Source organism: Podarcis erhardii, assembly GCF_964252035.2.
Source record: "Podarcis erhardii genome assembly, chromosome: 2".
In the NCBI taxonomy this organism is placed as follows: domain Eukaryota; kingdom Metazoa; phylum Chordata; class Lepidosauria; order Squamata; family Lacertidae; genus Podarcis; species Podarcis erhardii.
The window spans coordinates 43,480,109-43,498,735 of NC_138498.1; the positions used below are offsets into that span (position 1 = coordinate 43,480,109).

The 18,627-nt window shown below is 45.7% G+C and overlaps 2 protein-coding genes across 3 annotated transcripts; one reads left to right on the forward strand and one right to left on the reverse strand.

The window, feature by feature from the left end:
* Window positions 1-60: 60 nt before the first annotated feature.
* Window positions 61-15,819, reverse strand: XAB2 (XPA binding protein 2). The gene is made up of 19 exons (XM_081850137.1): window positions 15,631-15,819; window positions 14,513-14,661; window positions 14,026-14,149; window positions 12,912-13,109; window positions 11,565-11,699; window positions 11,236-11,400; window positions 9,180-9,324; window positions 8,554-8,705; window positions 7,807-7,926; window positions 7,273-7,404; window positions 6,506-6,637; window positions 4,889-5,002; window positions 4,234-4,396; window positions 3,436-3,626; window positions 2,730-2,852; window positions 1,997-2,168; window positions 1,750-1,876; window positions 569-678; window positions 61-265 (listed from the first exon to the last, which is right to left on the reverse strand). The coding sequence occupies exons 1-19, from the start codon at window positions 15,802-15,804 to the stop codon at window positions 204-206; spliced, it is 2,688 nt and encodes an 895-aa protein (XP_081706263.1). The 5' UTR covers window positions 15,805-15,819; the 3' UTR covers window positions 61-203.
* Window positions 15,820-15,864: 45 nt separating this feature from the next.
* On the forward strand, window positions 15,865-18,586 carry PET100 (PET100 cytochrome c oxidase chaperone). Of its 2 annotated transcripts, none has more exons than XM_081850147.1 (4): window positions 15,865-15,979; window positions 16,760-16,846; window positions 17,929-17,961; window positions 18,182-18,586. In XM_081850147.1, the coding sequence occupies exons 1-4, from the start codon at window positions 15,953-15,955 to the stop codon at window positions 18,257-18,259; spliced, it is 225 nt and encodes a 74-aa protein (XP_081706273.1). In that variant the 5' UTR covers window positions 15,865-15,952; the 3' UTR covers window positions 18,260-18,586. The 2 variants fall into 2 exon arrangements, with proteins under 2 accessions (XP_081706273.1, XP_081706272.1); XM_081850146.1 differs by having other exon boundaries at window positions 15,938-16,006.
* Window positions 18,587-18,627: the final 41 nt, after the last annotated feature.

Below are 18,627 nucleotides of genomic sequence, written 5' to 3' on the forward strand. Positions count from 1 at the left end.
GTTGACAACACCATGCTCTAACCAATTGAGCTAGTTTCCCATACAGACCTACACCAGACATTTGATAAAAAGATTTTATAAATAGCAACATGACAGAATAGAAAAGGATACTATCAAGGAAAACAAACAAATTACACCAAGCCCAGCTTATACAGATACACTTGTAGCCCTAGTTCAAAAGCAGTTCATCCATCTGCAGCCGCTCAATCATCCTTAAGGCCTCCAAACACAGCGGAAGGAACACTCTTCTGCTCCAGCTGCACCTCTGTAGGAGAGAAGATTTGGGATAATCAATATAGAGCAAGAACAGTCAGATGTCAGGCTTAGAGAAATGACTTTGCTGGGTTGAACCTCAGCATTTTAGCAACCATTGCTGATTTGTGCCAGAACTAAGCTGAACTCTCTTTTTTACATAAAAATATACTCTTAGTTTTGCCAAAAGTATCTTCAGCAATCCCCCTTTTTCGTGTGTGGAGACTTTTTAGAGACTTGGCAGATCAGAAACCCTTGCCTACTTTGTGCCTATTCGCTTCAAAAACTAGACCATACAGCACTGTCTCTTACTTACCATCAGGCTCATTATCCTCACTCTCATCTCCATCATCCAAATCAATGTCTATCTCATCAGGATTAGCCTGTTTGGAGAGTTCAGCCAGCTCGCTGCGGGAAGCATCACTCCTAGAAATGAGGAACAAGAAACCGGTGAATCGTACAGGAGCCAGCACAGCATTATTCACACAGTGACTGCCCCATGCCTATACTGCAGGAAACAGGTCCATCCTGAGAAGATCAAGCTGGCTTTACAGGTTCACATGTCTCTTCTCCACTGCAGGCTGCAACTGAAAGCCACTAGATAAGCTACACCAACTATTAGAACCTGCAGCGTTGACTCAACTCTACGGCTTCACTATCCGCATGACCATAAATGCATTTGGCTTCACTGTAACAACCATCAAGGCAAAACAGAACAAAAATGCATAGTGAAGGGGCCACTGGAGATCAAGACATAAGTCACACCATTGCTACACTCCTCCCTCTACCCTAATCTGCAAACTCTTAATCATGTTTTGTGTTAGTTTCAGGCTTTAGTCTAATGTCAAGATCTTAGACTTCTCACCATAACGTTTAGCAGACAAGACTCCAGGATCACGTCACTTAACGAAAAGCCCAGCTTGGGTATGACAGTGTGTGCCTGCCACTACCCAAAGGAGCCACAAGTTTAATCATGATAAGAACTAGATTTCCACTACCTATCCAAATTGAGTGCATATGGACACATACAGAATTTTAACACAGCAGATGGACAAACTGAGCAGTTGTTTAAAAATGTCTCTTCCCCCACCCAACAACCACAAAAAAACCTTTGAAGTAGTGGAGACAGTAGACACAAGGCGGTTTCTGTGGCCCTGGCTATACTTTTGTACCTCTTCTACTACCCAAATTCCAGGGGGAAATATTTTTAAGACCTCTAACCAGAACATACATGCATTAAGATAAAAAGTAATGTACACTGCACATTAAATAGATTCTGTTTACTGCCTAGTTTCTCATGGCAAGAACACTGCATGTTTTCCCATTTCCAGCAGCAGCCACCTTGTGCGGCCATCCCTACTTCTTCAACTCTCCAAGCTTATGACAAACAGCTTGGTTCTTGCCCAACCTGAAATATGACCCCTGGTGTATTCCATGCTGGGTGGTGACCTACAGCAAAGAGGTTAAGCAAGTCTCCCTGGCTTGCAGTACACTCACCTGACAAACAGGATCTTCTCCTTAGCTTGGGGCTGATCTCGCTCCGCTTCAGCTGCCAACTGCTCCGCCCGCTGCTCTAACAGTTTCATGTCATCCATGCCACTCTGCCCAGGTGCCAGGTCAGACACTGAAACAAAAAGACAAGCAGAAGGGAAGGGCAGAGGAAGGGTTAAAACAGAACAGGAGATGTAGCAGCAGACACCCCTCTCTGCCAGGACCTGTGCAGGGGGCAGGGGCTGAGACCTACCCGTGCCCGTGGCATTGCTGTACACCTTCAGCATTTGAGAGGCCATGAAGTTGACTTGTGTGTTGTAGGTTGCTTGCACGCTTCGTTTAATGCGAAGCATCTCCCGGATAGTGTCTTCGTTCCCATGCCGGATCTCAAATTCCTTCCATGTCTGCCAGAAATTGGCAGTAGTCTGGCAGGAGAAGAAAAAGTGTTTTGAGGGGTGGGGTGGGAAAGAAGGCAGTCACTGCGCAGTTCAACAGATCAAGCAGAACTTCTCCTTCCTGCTTCACTAGTCTTTCCCCTGAGCTCTGCTATGGGAAAAGCAACATGGAGGTGTGTCTGTGTACAGAGATGAGTTGTTCCTGTGCAGTGTATCTTCTGCACCAGAAATTAAAACCCTTGCATCTTTGCGATAAGTAAGTTGTTATAATTAATAATAATAATAATAATAATAATAATAATAATAATAATAAACAACTAATGATGCCGATAGAGTTATCCTTGAATATAATGGAGAGCTAGCTTTTCTCACCTTCCCACACTAGGTCCTAAAAAGCCTTGCTCAGGCAGATGTATGACTAGTTCTTTAGTGTGTGGGAGAAATCACAGAACTGTAGAGTTGGAAGGGTCCCCAAGGGTCAACTAGTCCAACCTCCTGCAACGCAGGAATCGCAGCTAAAGAACCCCTGAGAGATGGCCATCCAACTTAAGTAGAAACTTCTCACAAAGGAGAGCCCACCAGGTGACTTACTCGGGGATCACACATCTGCGAACAGTAGGAATAGATGGCCCGAGCTCGGTCTATTTCGCCCAGCTTGCACTCCATGTCGGCAAAACGCAGGCACATCTCCCGAGCGTGTTCATCTGTCAGCACCTGCAATGGGGATACGTGTTAAAATTGCACCCTAACCGTCAATGTTTCTAAAATGGCTAGCAAGTTAAAAACAAAAGCACCCAAACACATATTGCAAACTGAAAGGGACGCAATAAGAGCACAGCAGCAGAAAAAGACACAAGTTGAATTGATGTTAGCAGTCATGTTGCAAAATGACAAAGATTCGTGTGGACACCAAGTGAGCCTCCCCGAGGGCAGCCTTCCAAAAGCTGAGGATAGCAATCAAAGGGCCTGGCTCACTCTCAGCCCTGTTTCTGAAGTGGACCTCAGGGCACAAGCAGGTATCTCTGGGAAGTGGTCCCAAGCTGTATAGGGCTTTATAAAAAGGTAGCACTCAACACTTTGTCCTGTGCTGAATAATAGCAAAACAGCATATTGCACAATATCCTCATAGTTGTAATAGTGATTACAGAAGCTGTATTTGTATTTACCCCATATCATATAAGGGAACACAATCCTATTCAGCCATTACCTAGCAGACTAGTTCCTCTCTAGGCGAGAGCAAGAGACTCATCCTGGAGTTTTAAACACAGCATTATTTATTTGGAAAGAAGGAACTAACCTCAATAGCCTTCTCGTAGATGCTACGTGTGTGTGTGACCCCATAGATTTCTGCTGCTCTCTTGATGTAGATATTGTACATGTCATACTGCTCTGAAGGTTGCACAGCCTGAGTGGCCCTCTCATACACTGCCATGGCATGGCGTGCCAGCCCATATTCTTCCTCCAGTTTGGCATACAGCAGGTAGATAGCTGTGAACAGAGAAGAAATTAAAGCAAAACTATATTCCTCCCCCACCCCCAATCTTTGGGTCAACTCTTCTCACCAAGACATTTTGGCCCTGTATGGACTATGTTAGTGACACTCCAGATACCATAGGAAAAGTTTTAAATAAGCACTGCCCCAAGGGAGAATTATTCAGATTGCCCTCTGACACTGAAGAGGATGTGACAGATGTTCTCTCCATCTCAATGACTCCTGCTGGACAGGAACTTATCAGGCCTCAATACAGACTGGCTACCCAAGGGGGCACCCTTCAGATGTTTTGAACTACAACTCCCATGATCCCAGACTACTGGCTAAGCCAGCCCAGTTGAGGCAGATGGGAACTGCAATCCACAACCTCTGGAGAACACCACGATGGCAACCACTGGGTTATGGATGCAGATGCCCTGTGGCTCGCATTGGGAGCAAGTCCTCTAGCTTTGGCCTTGCTGTTTCCTGTATCTCAGCTTCTGTTGCCCAGGAAAACAGGACTGGGCTTTCCCCATTATCTGTCAGCTCCCACCCACCTATCTTGACCCACCCCCAGGCTTTTACTAGCTCTGCTCCCTTGCAACAGAGCACAGTTCTGCTTACTTTTAGCATATTTCTGGGGGCAGCCATCTAGAGCCTGTTCAAAGAGGTCCCGTGCACGCTCCAACTTCTTGCCACCATAGCGGTCGGTGAATTTGGTAAGATAGGTGTTCCAAATGTCATACACGTTTGGCCACTTGAACAATGAGATGCCCCTCTCATACGCCTGCCGGAGAGAAGGAATGGTAAGAAAAAGACAGCAAAAGCCTTCTTCTTGTTGGTATACTCTTGCCTATATGAAAACCACCATACTGAGTCAGGTGATTGTGGTCTACGCAGTCCAGTACTATCTGCTCTGGCTGACACCAGCAACCCAATATCTCCAAAACAGATAAATCTTTTCCAAGCTTTGCTACCTGTGCTCTTTAATCTGGAGATGCCAAGGAATGAATCATGGGACCCATTAGCTGAATCCTACCCTCCATGCTAATCTTTCCAAAGGTTACAGAGATGTAGGATCTGCAGAGTTCCGCTCTGCTACCTAAGAAGTACACCACACACTGTAGATATTTTGAGCCCAAGGTCCTCTCTCTCAAGCTCCACAGCTTGCAGCAGGCAGCTTTTACGATTCAATGGCTCCCAAACCAACCAGATGTGCAACTTCCCACTCCCACAGCGGCTATGAGAGCAGACAGAGGTATTGATACGGCCAACTCACCTTGAAGCTCTCTTCAAAGTAGCTGTGCTCTTCCAGGAAGAGGCCATAGTTAATGATGATTTGTGGGGTGGCAATGCGCAGGTCCAGAATGCGGTCATACACGGCTTTAGTAGACTAGGAGCGGTGACATAAAGAAACTTCAATATTAGGCTGAACCACAAAGAGACAGCCGAGTTACAGAGACAGCTTGGGGCCCTCAGTCACTGTCCCTTACCCAGCTATGCCCAGAGATATAGAGGGAGGAGATCAGGAGGGAGGAAACAAGTCCCTGTTAATGCAGAGCTGGCAGGGCTGCTGCCCACAGCTGCTCAAGGCAAGCGGTAAACAAGGCTCCCTATTACCGTCAAAGGGAATCAGTAGGCCCCAGTTGGATTGTCAGAAAAGATGGGAGCAAGAACTGTAGTGCTTCTCACGTAGTGTACTACTTCACATGTAGTGTACTACTGCTGTGTGCTTCACATAGTGTTTTATTTATCGATTAAATCTGTCAACTACTTTATCTTGTCCAAGGCAATCCACAGCGACTTGCAACCAAACAGACAATAAACCTCACATAGATACATTAAAACCAAGAGAAAAGGGAAATGCATTAAAAATATCCCAGCCGCTTCTAAAAGGCTAGCTAGAAATAATTATGAATAAAAGGGGGAAACATTGAAGGCAGGAAAGAAGTCAGGAGAGCACAGATAAATATGCTGAAAGAAGCTATGGGTACCAAAACCCACTCAGTTTCTTGAAGTAGAGACTTCGCTTCAGGGAGCAGGAAGTCAGGGGCTTGAGTTGTGCAAGGCTGCTCTGCTACTGACTTACAACAGCTCCATGTAACAGAGCCAGTTCTCTGGGCCCTAATGTTACTCTCTAGACAGGTACAGGAAGCAGTTGATGGAGCATGACAGCCCCCCTCTCCGTGCCTCAGCATCATACTATTTCAAAGCCAAAGCCATGGTGAAAGGGGAGGAGAGGAGGGTACAGTCTCCAGAATAGCTTAAAGATGACTAGGAAACAGTGAGGGTCTGTCGTTTTGGGTGGTTCAGAAGATCTCCAAGTATAGCATTAGCTAGCAAACCAAGAAGTCCACGGAATACCTAACCACTGATTTTGTGCCACTCAAAAGCCAAGGAATGCCAATTCAAAAACCAACTCATTTGTGCCTAGCTAAAGCTTTTTTTAAAAAAGAAGACGACTGTTTTGGGAGGGCTGCTGAAGTGGCAAAAAGTCATTCACTTTCTGCACAGCTTGTCCCAGTGGTTAATCCTTTTGCCTGCTAAACTGGAGCCGGGTTTCTAATTTGTCTTTAGTCTAATTCCCAGATGTTGACCCTTATTCTGTCTCTCCCTGCTAGCTCTAGGAGACATTTACTGCCCACAGTACTTGCTTCCTTGGATACTTCTCAGACACTTCTGGACAGAAGGCGATTAAAGCTGATTGAATAATACTTAAAACAGCCAGAGAGAAGTGCCATGATAGGAAAGAAGAACAGAAACCCAAAGCTAATGCTTTTCGTGTCTGGATGAGGCAGGCTTCTATGGCTGCTCCAGACAGGAAAAGTTGGCGCTTGCCCTTTCCACAACTCCAGAAGGCTCTGGCAGACAATGGAGGCCAGGAAAGGCCACTTACCTTGAAGGTGCCAAGACTTTCTTCCAGGTCAGCCAACATTGACCAAACCTTGAGGGACTTGTAGACACGGTTCTGCACAGGTTCTGAGGAATCAAAATACTCTGCTTTCTTAGCTGGGATGGCTGTGGCTTTCTGAAGGAACAAGAGAAAAGAGATGCCGGTGAACGTAAGAGAAGCCTATGGAAGTCTAGCAGCACACCCTGATGATTAAGGGTAGAATTCACATAGCACTAAGTGGGGTATGCACATGGGGAACAAGGCCGGCTCAAGCAAGAAGATGTCCCCCGTTCTCCCCGTGTGCCCTCTAAACCTGTTCTGAGGATCCTCTAACTTCCAGAGCAGATTTTCTTTTGGGGTGTGTGTGTGTGTGCGTGCAGAGGAATCCTGTTGTGGGAACAGACCTCGCTTTGCGCTTGCAACAACTTAGTTGAATCCCACCCTTAGAATGTATCTCTCTCGCTCTTTAGATATAAATTATCTCTGCAGACAGGAAACTGCGTGGCCTCACATTGTTAGAAATACAAAAGCTTAGAAATCTTGGTTTCCTGCTTTCTCATTTAGCCACAGTGCACCATTCAGCTAATAATGCTGCTTCCCTGTGATTCAACCACTAGAGCTCCAACTCCATTCAGGGAGATGTGGACAGAAGAAATGAGTCTTCTTTTTGATTGCATGACTATACGCCCTTAACTCCGAAGTAATCCTCTGGGAACCCAAAAAGCAACACTTCTGGATTATCAGATGCCTGCCGCCCTGTTTCTGCTCACCCGCAGGATGCGCAGCGCTTGGTCATAGTTCTCGTGCCGCAACTCCATCTCGCCATATTCGCACCACACGCTGGCCAGCTCATCCACTTGCTTGAAGTTGACCTTGGTAGCCTTTTCAAAAATGGTTCTGGCCTGGGAACAAGTAAGGTAGGCAAGGTGAGGGGGAAAGCAGGGCCAGAAAGAGCCCCCAGTTTCAGCACCTCCTCTCCTTGGACTAGGCTATGTGGTGGGGCAGGTCATCTGAGTAATGCTGCATCACCAAGGATGGTGGCTTCCCGGAGTTTGGGTTAGGTTGATTGAATATAAGACTCGCTCACCACAACGAAAATCCCTGAATCAATTTACAAGAAGAATGAAACACAGTAACAAAAATGCACGGAGTTAAGCCTGAGGCAGCTGTGGTGAAGGGCATTTGCAACACAGAACGCGAGTCTCTGTTGTGCTTCTGGGCAGCAGCTAGGAAAGTAAGGCAGGAAACATTTTGAAAGGCAAGGACAGAGCAGCGTCAGCCTCCCAAACCCATGCATCACTCACGTCTTCGATCTGTCCATTGACCTCGTAGAATTTGGCAAAAGAAACCCAGAGCGTATGTGTCTTTCCGGTGGCTTTAAAGGGGTCAACAGTCTGCACCGCTTCTGTGTATGTGTTGATGATCTGGAGGAAGCAGGGAGAGAGGTAGAGGAAAAGAAAAGATTGAGCTCTGGCAGGTTCCTAGGTTTCTTCCTTCCTGTACGGTTTGGTGGCTGTAGCTGCGAAGCACAACACAGAGGAAGTGAGAAGTGCCAACTAGTACAATCCCAATGAAGTTTTTATTCTGGAAAACAGCCTGCTTCTCAGCAGATCTAGAAGGTCACTAGATGGTGGGAGAAGTGGCTCTCCATTTCCAGCTCAGCCCTGCCTTCCAGGCAGCAGTTTAATTAGACCGGCATGAGTACCCGTCTATGAATGCCCTTCTGAGCAAATGTGGAAACTCCAATGTGCTGAGCACACATTAGTAGACAGAAGCTTTTTGAAACTTTATGAAATTTGCTTGGGGTGGAGGGAGCCCCAGTGGACGAAATGCTGTGTCAACTTCCATCAGTGACACGACCAACGTTGGGTGGCAGCAACTCCTTGGAGGGTATTCAGATTCAGCTCCATACCCAAAACTTCGCCATTCATCACTGATGCTGCAACCAAGTGTTTAATAGAAGGGGAACATGCTAGCCTGAAAGTTCAGCAGCTCCCTCGTTCCCAGCGCTGGGTCTGCTCATGCGATCCCTACTGTGGGGATTTCCTTACCTCGCGAGGTTTGCCTTCATACAGCTTCACCCGCTTGTGCCACTCGTGGACATTGTGAGGATTCTGGCGCAAGAGGACACTGTTAAGAAGCAAGGGCCGGCGTGTAATCAGCTGCTCAAAGCGAGCCAGGCGCAGCTCCAGGTCCACGTCATCTGTTTCCCCAGGGGGGCAAAAGAGCAGGAATGAGAGATGGTGCAGGAAGGCAGCTACTTGCAGCTGAAATCCCCCCCCCTATTTTCTCACCTACACATTCCATACCTATAGCTATGCCCTGGGTTCCTTTGGGAGGAAGAGCAGGATTTTATATGAGAATCTATATATCTATATATTCCTCAAGTTCCAAAGGATGTCCACAAAATGCAAGGATACGAATTAAGAATTGCTGGGTCCACATCCAATGGCCAAAGAAAAGGGAAGCTCTTTTAACATAAGGCTTTATCAATGATGCAACCCCAGGGAGAAACGTCCATCACAACTTGAAAAAGTTTAGGGAGAACTGAGACATCCTCAGGAGTCTCAGCAACTCTGGCATGCATTCTCCTAGATGCAGTCTGGAGAAGAATTTCTTCTCTTCCGAAAGGGAAGGAGCAGCAGCACCTGCTTCCTACCACCTGCGCTGCTCTTACCCTCCTCCTCACGTCCCATCTCAGAGCTGGTCTCCATCTTGGCAGCGATCATGCTCTCCTCAAATTGGGCGTAGCTGTCGAACACCTGAGTGAAATCCCGCACTGTCATCACAGTCTGTATGGCTTCTTCGTAGACATCGCGAGCCTAAGACAGAGAGGGTGAAGGGATTACTGTTTCAGTCTGCAAAGCAATGCCTGTGGTCTCTGTTCCCACGACCAGCTACCAAGCAGCTTCGACTTCTCTAATGGTTTTCATGGGAAATGCTCTTAAGAAAGCACAGATCACCACTCAAGACGTAACCACTTATATGGAACTCAAGGCTTTTTCTTATTGTGGGAGGAAATGGTGGGCCAAGAGGAACTGCCTCTGGGATGAAAATGATCTACAAAGAGGTTATTTGGAACAGGCAACATAAACTTCCCATGCCAAGAAAGAGCAGGTACCCGCAACTCAGTCCAAAATGACAACTGCATTCTAACAGCTTTCAGAGCTCAACCCTATATTTAACTGGGATATTCAGGCCGGGGGAAATCATACACTAGGTTGCCTATCAAATCCAAAGTCTATTGGCTAAATCAGTAGTTTTCAACCTGGGGTGCCTTGAATGATGGTCAGGGTACCGCGGGCAACACTGGCCTCTATCTCTCTTTCCTTCCCTCCCTCCTGATGCCCTCTTGTGTCTCTGCCTCCCAAAGGCTTGCACAGCTGTTTGTTGCAGCAGTCCTTGCTACAAACTCCTCAGGTGAATGGTGCCTCTGGGGCTAGCCAGGGGTTGCTTCCCAGGCCCCTGTGGGGCAGTTTGAGGAGGCATCTCTCTTGGGGGGGGGAGCAACTCAGAGACCAGGGGCGGCAGCTGCAGCTGCCCAGGGGAGAGGAGAGGAGAGGAGGCTGAGGGAACACTCCACAAGGGAGGGTGTTCGAAAAAGGGTGAGAGGCTGCCACATCTGCAGGCAAGGGGTGACATCTGGGCTCCTGAGCCCCACAGGGGTGCTGCGGAAAGAATGCAGTTGGTCAAGGGAGCCGTGGACTCAAAAAGGTTGAAAACCTCTGGGCTAAATGCCTTTGCCTTTGATTCTAATTTGAGGAGGAATCAAGTTACAGGATCACCCAGAAGTTTAAACCTGAACAACTGAGGGCTTGTTCAGATGTCCCAAAGGAGGAAACACGTTATTGAGTACTAATTCTCAGTCTCCTCCAGCTGTCCATACGTCACATTTTTTTCACCGGTTTGCTGACCTCGGTACCAATTAAAAAAGCAAACAAACAATGATTTCTAAAAATCTACTCGGCATGACATTAAGACATGAAAATCCTGCTCGTTATGTACAGTCACCCCAGAAAGCACTAGGATTCTTCTTTGTTTTCCCTAGTGACTTTTCACAAACTTGGAACACTTCATGTATTATGAGACACTATGAATTCTTCTGATGGGGAGAGAGCAGAACAGAAATAATATAATAAAAGAAGAAAATCATAGGAGATACTCCCACTATCCTTTGTCCCTCCTCTATGCTAGGTAACTTTCCTCTACTGCCAATCTTCCAGATTCTTCCATTTCCATTTTTGTTTGGTGGCTTGTAAGGATTTCTGTTGATTATTTTGCTGACTGTTCCTTATCTGATCCCTACAAGCTCAGTAAACACCTTATTTAAAAGAGTGAATTAGGAGAAGAGTGGAGATAGACAATAGCTCTTTTTAAGTGAGTTCAAAGTGATCTAAAAGAGGCTTCCCTTCCGGTGAAAAAGGTTTTCAGAACAATAGAAACACCTATAGTCTACTTAGTAGGGGTACATGTGGGTATTTACCATTACTAGCAGACTTTTGTTCAAACTGTCTTCAGCCCTTCATAAAAATTAATGTCTGTCTCCAACCCAAGATTTTCACCAAATAAAGGTGAGGTCTTGCTCAGACCAGATGAATAAGGAATTTAAGAGGAAATAGCTGAAAGACTTGAACGTTACACTCTGTGCCATTTTGAAGTTCCCCCTGGGATTGGGATATGACTCCAGCCAAGTCCCTGCATCACAGCACAAATCCTCAGGCCAAGGTGACTACCTTCTCAAAATGCCCACTGCGGATGTAGTAGTCTGCCAAGGAACACCACAGCTTGCCCAGCTGGTCGGTGAAGCGAGTCAGGCCGCCCCGGATTATGGCCCCCACATTGAGCGACTTCACCTTGTCCGGATTCTGCGAGATGAGGTCACAGAGCTCGTGCCACAGCTGCAACGGAGAGGACAAGGTGTCAGAGAGATCTTGGCAACGCTGAGAGGCAGGAAAAGCATCAAGTGTACAGGTTGTTCTGCAGCAGGCATCTTTGGATGAAGGAGAAGAGAGATCCTCCACATAATTTTGGAGGGCTGACTGCCAGCTACCATGAGCCTCACTTGATAGTTGGATTTCCCCTCCTTGGAGATGAAGCGTTCATCATTCACCACAGCGGCAAGGCGGACAGCAGCCTCATCCAGGCGGTCAATGGAGCGCAGGTACTCAATATATTCCTCAGCATTCTCTGGGCTCAGCTGCAATATAAAAACACGTACAGCTCAGAATCCACCAGAATGCTGACAAGACCAAAACAGTGGCAGCAGAAGAGCTAATGTAGATTAACTGCAGCACTGCTAGAAGTGCCAACTCAAGGTTAACTAAGAATACAAGGAGTAGCTTACAACCCTTTGTGCATAGTGTGTTATAGCTATTTAAGATTTGTTGGGGGGAACAAGTGTGATTTCTTTTAGGCAACATGACAAAATTTTCACTTATTCCAAAATTAAAATAAAAAAACAGCAGATTAAACAGACTACTATCTACAGATTTAGAGCAGACAACATTTTGTAAAGAGGTGTCCTAGTTCAGGAGTCCTAAGCAAAGGGTTTCAGACCCAGAACCCCTCTTGATGTCCATCTGCAATGCAGGATCTACTTAAGAGTTGGCATATGTTCATTTATCCTCGCTGTAGGGTGATCAGATGCAACAAAAAGTACAAGCGCCTTGCATCTTTACCAGATGTATATAAGAGGGAGTTGTAAAAGATGGAATTAGTCATGTAGGGCTGCAAAAAACCTGTCCCTGCTGAAACTTCCTGTTCTGCGAAACTACTGAAGGTTAAGGGATTGTGGCTTCCTTTGCATCTGGCGTCTTGGTTTCTTTAAAAATAACAGAAAAAAGAAAATTATTGTGCGCCACTGATGTAATTTACAACAAGAGTCTGCATCTCAACTCCCAGCTGAAGGCCAGTTCTTGGGTTAACACAATGAAATGTGCATTAGTATTTCTGGAAAATCTCCCTGATCTAATCTAGAGAGGTATCCAATTAAATAACACTTTTGTCCAATACTCTCCCTTTGAGAAGGGATTTCTCTGCCGAAAAAGCAATTTTATTGTTCTCTGTCATAAATGAAATCAATCAAATATTTTGGTGCTATTGAAGAATTTATTCCACAGCCTTCTGATCTCTCTGTACCCTCTCTAGCCACTTCCAAACTCTAGGAGTACCCAAGTCAAATACAGTATAGTAGTCCAGTAGAAGTTTTACAAGGGCTATGCACAAGATTAAAAGCAGGACAAGAATTCATTCAGTGCTAATAATGAAAAGGAGCCTAAAAGAGAAGAAACCCATTTAGGCACTCATTGCTCAAGGAAGACAACACCTTCTTTACAAAGATTACGCAGATGGCTCAGAGGTGGAAGAATTTGGTAAGACAAATTAGTTGGGGACATGTAGGCTCCCTTACCTTCAGGTACCTGCGGTAGACCCGTACAGCTGTCTCGGGTAATGGATACAGGCGCACAAACTTCAGGTAGAGTGGCCAGATACGATGGTGCTGTGTGATGGGCAGGGCCCGGAGGGCTCGGTCAAAGGTCCTACGGGTGCGGGTGATCCGACACTGGTCCATAAGAAACTGGCAGTAATCTAGCCATATCCGAGGCATCTACAATCAGACAGATAATAAGAAAATAGCAACTCCCTTTGGGGATCCGACCAAAGGTTAACACTGTCCCACAGCCTGCTTCTAATAGTGGCTACACATATGTGACTAGGAAGTTCACAAGTGGGCTACGACAAACAACAGTGGCTTGCATCTAGCATGCAGCAGTCAAGCAAGTCACTGCCCCTGAATACAGCTGTTCCATTTTTAGAAATTCTGCTTAATGGACTTCACCAATTTATCTATTTCTTTATTCAAAAAGCCAACGAACTTACTTGCAAACTCCACACTTTGTAATACTAGGGTTGCCATACGTCTGGAATTTCCCGGACATAGCCAGGATTTGGCCGTCCGAAACAGTGTCCAACAACTTTTGTGTGTTTCTTTTTTGCTTATCCTAAACCTATTGCAATCAATTACCGTTTTTTCCCGTGTATAAGACTAGGTTTCCCCCAAAAAAATAATGTCCAAAATTTGGGGGCATCTTATACACAGATAGATCTCTAATTTCACTAGGAGACTCAAGTGCTAGTGTTTTGAATAAAAAATTCTCTACAGAATGGCTCATCAGTTTACAAACCCTTCAGGGATTTTCGTTAAGGCTTTCTTCTTAAGGAAGGAGCTCCCCTGTTATTTTTATCATTTCCTTCCCATTGCTATGTGGCATCTACAACAGTTTCTGAGACAAACTCACAGATTTAGGCTAAAGACTGTTGTTTTTAAGAGAGTTGAAAGTGGTACACTAGAGCCATTATTGAACTCTACATATGCACACATCTGAGAAACAGTTCTGGAATCAAAACATATGTGAGGCCTTCACATAGATATTGTCATAACCCAGCCAGAATAGCAGCCATTATGATTGACTCACTTTTCCCAGGTGTTACCAGCCCTCTAAGCATATCACCAACCACTGTACCTTGTGCATGAAGACAAGGGCACGCTCATGACAGTTGTTCACTTCTTCATAGCTGGGATCCGTTACACACTTGCTCTTTACCTGCTTCCGTCGCTGCTTGAGATAATTATACCATAGCTTGTAGCTGCAAAACACAAAGGGGGCAGCTATTAACATTAAAGTAAAATATTTTGCCATGTTACTTCCAGCTCTCATTACAAGGGGAGTTGGATGATCATAGTGCCTTGCTCCTGAAATAAACCAGGGAAACATCAACAGGGACAGCAAGGAGTTCCATCTGTTGAGGGTATTCCTGTCTGCTTTCAGAAGAGACCAGAAAACAGACCATAAGAAATTCCCCTCAGCTCTGGAGAAGTTAAGAGTTAGTCTTTCATTTACATTTTTTTATACAACAATGCCTTATGAAAATCTGGATTGAAAAAGGTTACCCTACTATCTTCATGCAGTTTGCTAAAGAACTTTACATAAAAGAGACACAAGTGCATACCTGCCTGGCAATTCCTTAAGAGCTCTCTCATAGATCAGATTCAATATATGCTTAGGAGCATTTTGCTTGAACTCAATGTAGCGGATCCAGCACTTGACAGAGAAGGGGTTGCGCAATATTTCTTCTTCATATTGCAAGTCTTCCTCTTCCTGTGTAGGGGTGAGGAGCAAGGCGATATAAATTTAGAGAGAGGATGTACTATTATATTTTTTTGTGCAGCACTGTTATAACTTAGGCACCCCAATGCTATCTTCAGGCGTTTGAAAAATGCTACCTAATTTTACATGTGAAAAATGAACCAAAAGATCATCACTTCATATTTTACTGCAGCCACAAATTCACTAAGTAATCTTTAGCAAGTCTCTGGCCCCAGCTCTAAGCTCAAATATTTTTTTTTGGGGGGGGGGGTTGTACAATCTTACCTTACAGGACTACTGTAAGTTAGTAACGACCAAAGCAAATATTATAGAGCAGCATTTCTCAATCTTGGGTCCCAAATACTGCTGAACCACAAGTCCCATCATCCCTGACCACTGGTCCTGCTAGCTAGAAATAACAGGACTTGTAGTCCAACAACATCTGGGAACCCAAAGTTGTGAAAGGCTGTTACAAAGAATCATACAACAGCTGTCACTCTAAGCCTCTTCCTTTTTAAATGTCTACTTAAAATAACATAGAGTGACATCATGATAAGCACCCCACTTTAACATCATAGGCTGGCAGAAGCAGTATGATGATGTCATATCACAATCATTTTTGGTATTAAATGTTACAAGAAGAAGTGAGTCAAAGGGCACAAAGAGACAGCGGTTCTCTCGTGTAACAACACTTGGCCTGGCCATGAAATAGCATACGGTACACGGGACATTTTGAACACTTAAAATTCGCTGCACGAATGCAAAGTATAATTATTGTGCAAGGCGACTCGCCATTAGCAGGATTACATCGCTTTTCCTTGACTTGGTTCAATCTTGAGGGGAAAGAACTCTGCACATGTTCGAAGGAAGCCTCGCCTTTTATTTATTTATTAAGTTCTGTGGACGAAAGGGAGGCTCGGCCTAGGCAGGACCCGTCCGAGCATTTCACCCCCCGACACCTTCCCACCGGGGCCTACTCACGAAAAAGAGCTCCCGCTTCCCCAACACCGTCTCCAGCTCCGGCATCTTGGACTCTTCCCACCCCGAGCGAGCAAGCGAGGCGCACGGCAATGACGCAAAAGCGAAGCTGCGGTTCAGAGCTCGGGCTCTCTCCTCCGCTTGCGTCACTTGGCCAGCAACAGTCCTATTGGTCATCCGACAGGGAGGGCGTTTCCTTTCCGTCTTCAGGCCGCCATGTTGCTTGCGGGCGCCATCTTCGGAAGACTTTAGGGGCGTGGCATATGCGAAAGCGGGCGGGACCAAAGGGTGGGCGGGGCCTGTTCAGCATCGGCCAAGCGTCGCCATGGGGGTGAAGCTGGAGGTGTTCCGGGTCTGTGGCGCGCGGGGTCCTCCGGGGGTGGGGATGGGGATTTCTCTTTCGCAGACAGAGTCTTGTGCAGCTCCCCCGGGGCAAAAACCTCCTCTGGTGACTCGCCCCGGCAGGCTCTCTTTTCGCTCTTGGGGGCTCGCTGGCCAACATACGAGTTTAAGATAAGATCCTCCCGCCTTGGAGCCCTTCACTTGCCTCGGAGAGCTTCGCTTTTATGGCTTAAAATATATAACTGGAAGGGCAGGCAGCTCGATCTTATTTTCAAAGCAATAGATGTAGTTTTGAATATCTGTTAGGTTTCATACATGCATAATGTTGGGAAGCACGTAGGAAAGAGCAGGTTGCGCTTACTCGCGGGTATCTGCAGGGAAATGCCGTCTGTCCTCCCCGAAGAGCAGGTCGGGGTGGTTACAATTCCAATGCGGAAACTGGTGAAATGCACTCCTCGTTAGTGTGCCCGAGGTGCCGCTGCGCCCTGCGTCTTCCTTCGCCCTAGAAGCACAGCCCTTGATGTTGTCAGTGATCCTTTCCTTCTCTCCCTCCGCATCCTGCTGCCCAGTAACTTGGCCTGCAACCTAGATGTGTTTCTCTTCCTTTATGCCATTTCTCCTTTCTACTGTTACTTCTGCCATATGATGGTCGTCCTCCTGACCTTTTAGCAAGGGATGAGAGGAAGCTTCTGCCGTCAAGGGCCAGATTGGGCAAAATCTAATAAAACCCTGCAAAGTGTCCCAATGCACCTGTATTACCACCTGACTTCCTATCTCCTTTCTCTTGCAGATGATGCTGTATTTATCTTTTCCTGTTGCTATGTTCTGGATTTCAAATCAGGCAGATTATTTTGAAGAATATGTTATCAAGCGGAAGGTCAGTTTTGTCATGTAATTAGAATGGGAAGAACAGGGTGGACTAATGAAATCATTTCCAAACCTTTCCTGTGAGGTTTTATCTGGTTGTTTTTTTAAATTCTCATGCTGATTTTACCTCTGGAATTGGAAAAGAAAAACCCAGGCTTCCTTTTATTGCATTTTACTCAACAGCCATTTCCTGGGAGCCTGGCTTCTACAAGCAAGTACTGTATGCAAAAGCTGGCATTGCACACAGTGCATCTAGTTGCTTCTGGTCTGCTGTTTAGCAGGAGTCATTGGTCTGTAAATAAACAAAATTAATAATAATAATAATAATAATAAGTGGAACCTGCAGCAAAATGTTGCAGCATATATTCTCTCCTAAAAGGAGGCTTCCTGTTCAGGGTTCTAGTCAGCCATTCCCTCCAAGGAAGGCTTTTCACTTCTCTCCTCTTCCTTTTTATTTTTCAGCTCTCAGTCTATATTCTATGAGCATTCTTAACCCTGGGCTATTGGAGGGCGTTACCTCTTTCAGTTTTAGTTTTAAAGACCCCCCCCCCCCATTTCTGACACTATCAGGGTTACCCCAAGCATTCCAATGCTGTTCCTTGGTGGTCCCATTTGGGTTATGCTACTGTCTGTGCTTGATACCTGAACTATTAGGAGAATAAACAAGATTTTTTTCAACTGTGTTAAGAGGCCAGGACTTATCTCTTTCTTTCCTAGGTAAATGTTCTTCTTAGGCATGAGATTCTTAATCTCAGGGTCTTAGGTTTGAGCCCCAGGTTGGACAAAAGATCTCTACATTGCAGGGGGTTGGACTAGATGACTCTAGTGTTCCCTTCCAACTCTACAATTCTGATTCTATCCCCAGTGTCAGTCTCTTGAAAATTAGGAAGACTTTTCAGTTCTCGTAGAATTCTGGTTTGTTCGCTCACTCGAGCTGGCTGTATTTTCCCTGCCCTCTTGGTGTTTTTGACAAATTTGCCTGCTTTCTGCTTGTACGGCAGTGGAAATTTAGGTGGCATGGTTTTAATCTGTTTCAATATAAAAGCAGGACTTACCAATAATATGATTCCCTTTTTAATCCTTTTCCTTCAGAGAGAGATATACCCACCTGAAGATAATTACCAGGTAAATATGCCTCAACAATGAATACTGCATGTCTAATCCAGGAGTGGGGGACCTGTGACCTTCCAGATGTTAGCCTGCCGCTCCCATCTTTCCTGACCATTGGCCATGCTGGCTAGGACTGATGGGCACTGGGATTCCAACTGGAGGGCCACAAGTAGTCCACCCCCGGTCTAAGCGAACAGATCATTTATGATGAAATTGACACTTCTGTCTTCTTCAGAGAAAAGAACTGGAAGACTTCAAAGAGAGAATGAGGAAGGAACATGAGAAGCGGATGCTGCAGTCAGCTAAGGAATAATGACGTAGCATCATCCTCTTTCTCCCCAGGGTTTGATGCACTCTCAAGAAAGTTGTCATCACAAATCTCCTACTTTAACTTAATAAATGCCCTCTAAAACACTTTTTGTACTAAGAGATGAAGGGAATTGCAATGCAGTTTCACTTTGCATTCCTGAATAATGGTTCTGTGCATGCCTCCATGGCCGTCAACGGAAAATGGGAAGAGGATATAGGCTCCTTCCTTCGTGTTCTTCTGGCTCTTGCTGGGTGAAGCTGCTGAACCCTGTCTGCAAGTTTGGCAGCTGTCTTAGGAGAGTCACTTTGAATAAAAAGTTCTTTATAGAAAGACTGAATCTCTGTATGTCTTTCAAGAAAGGTATCTGGGTG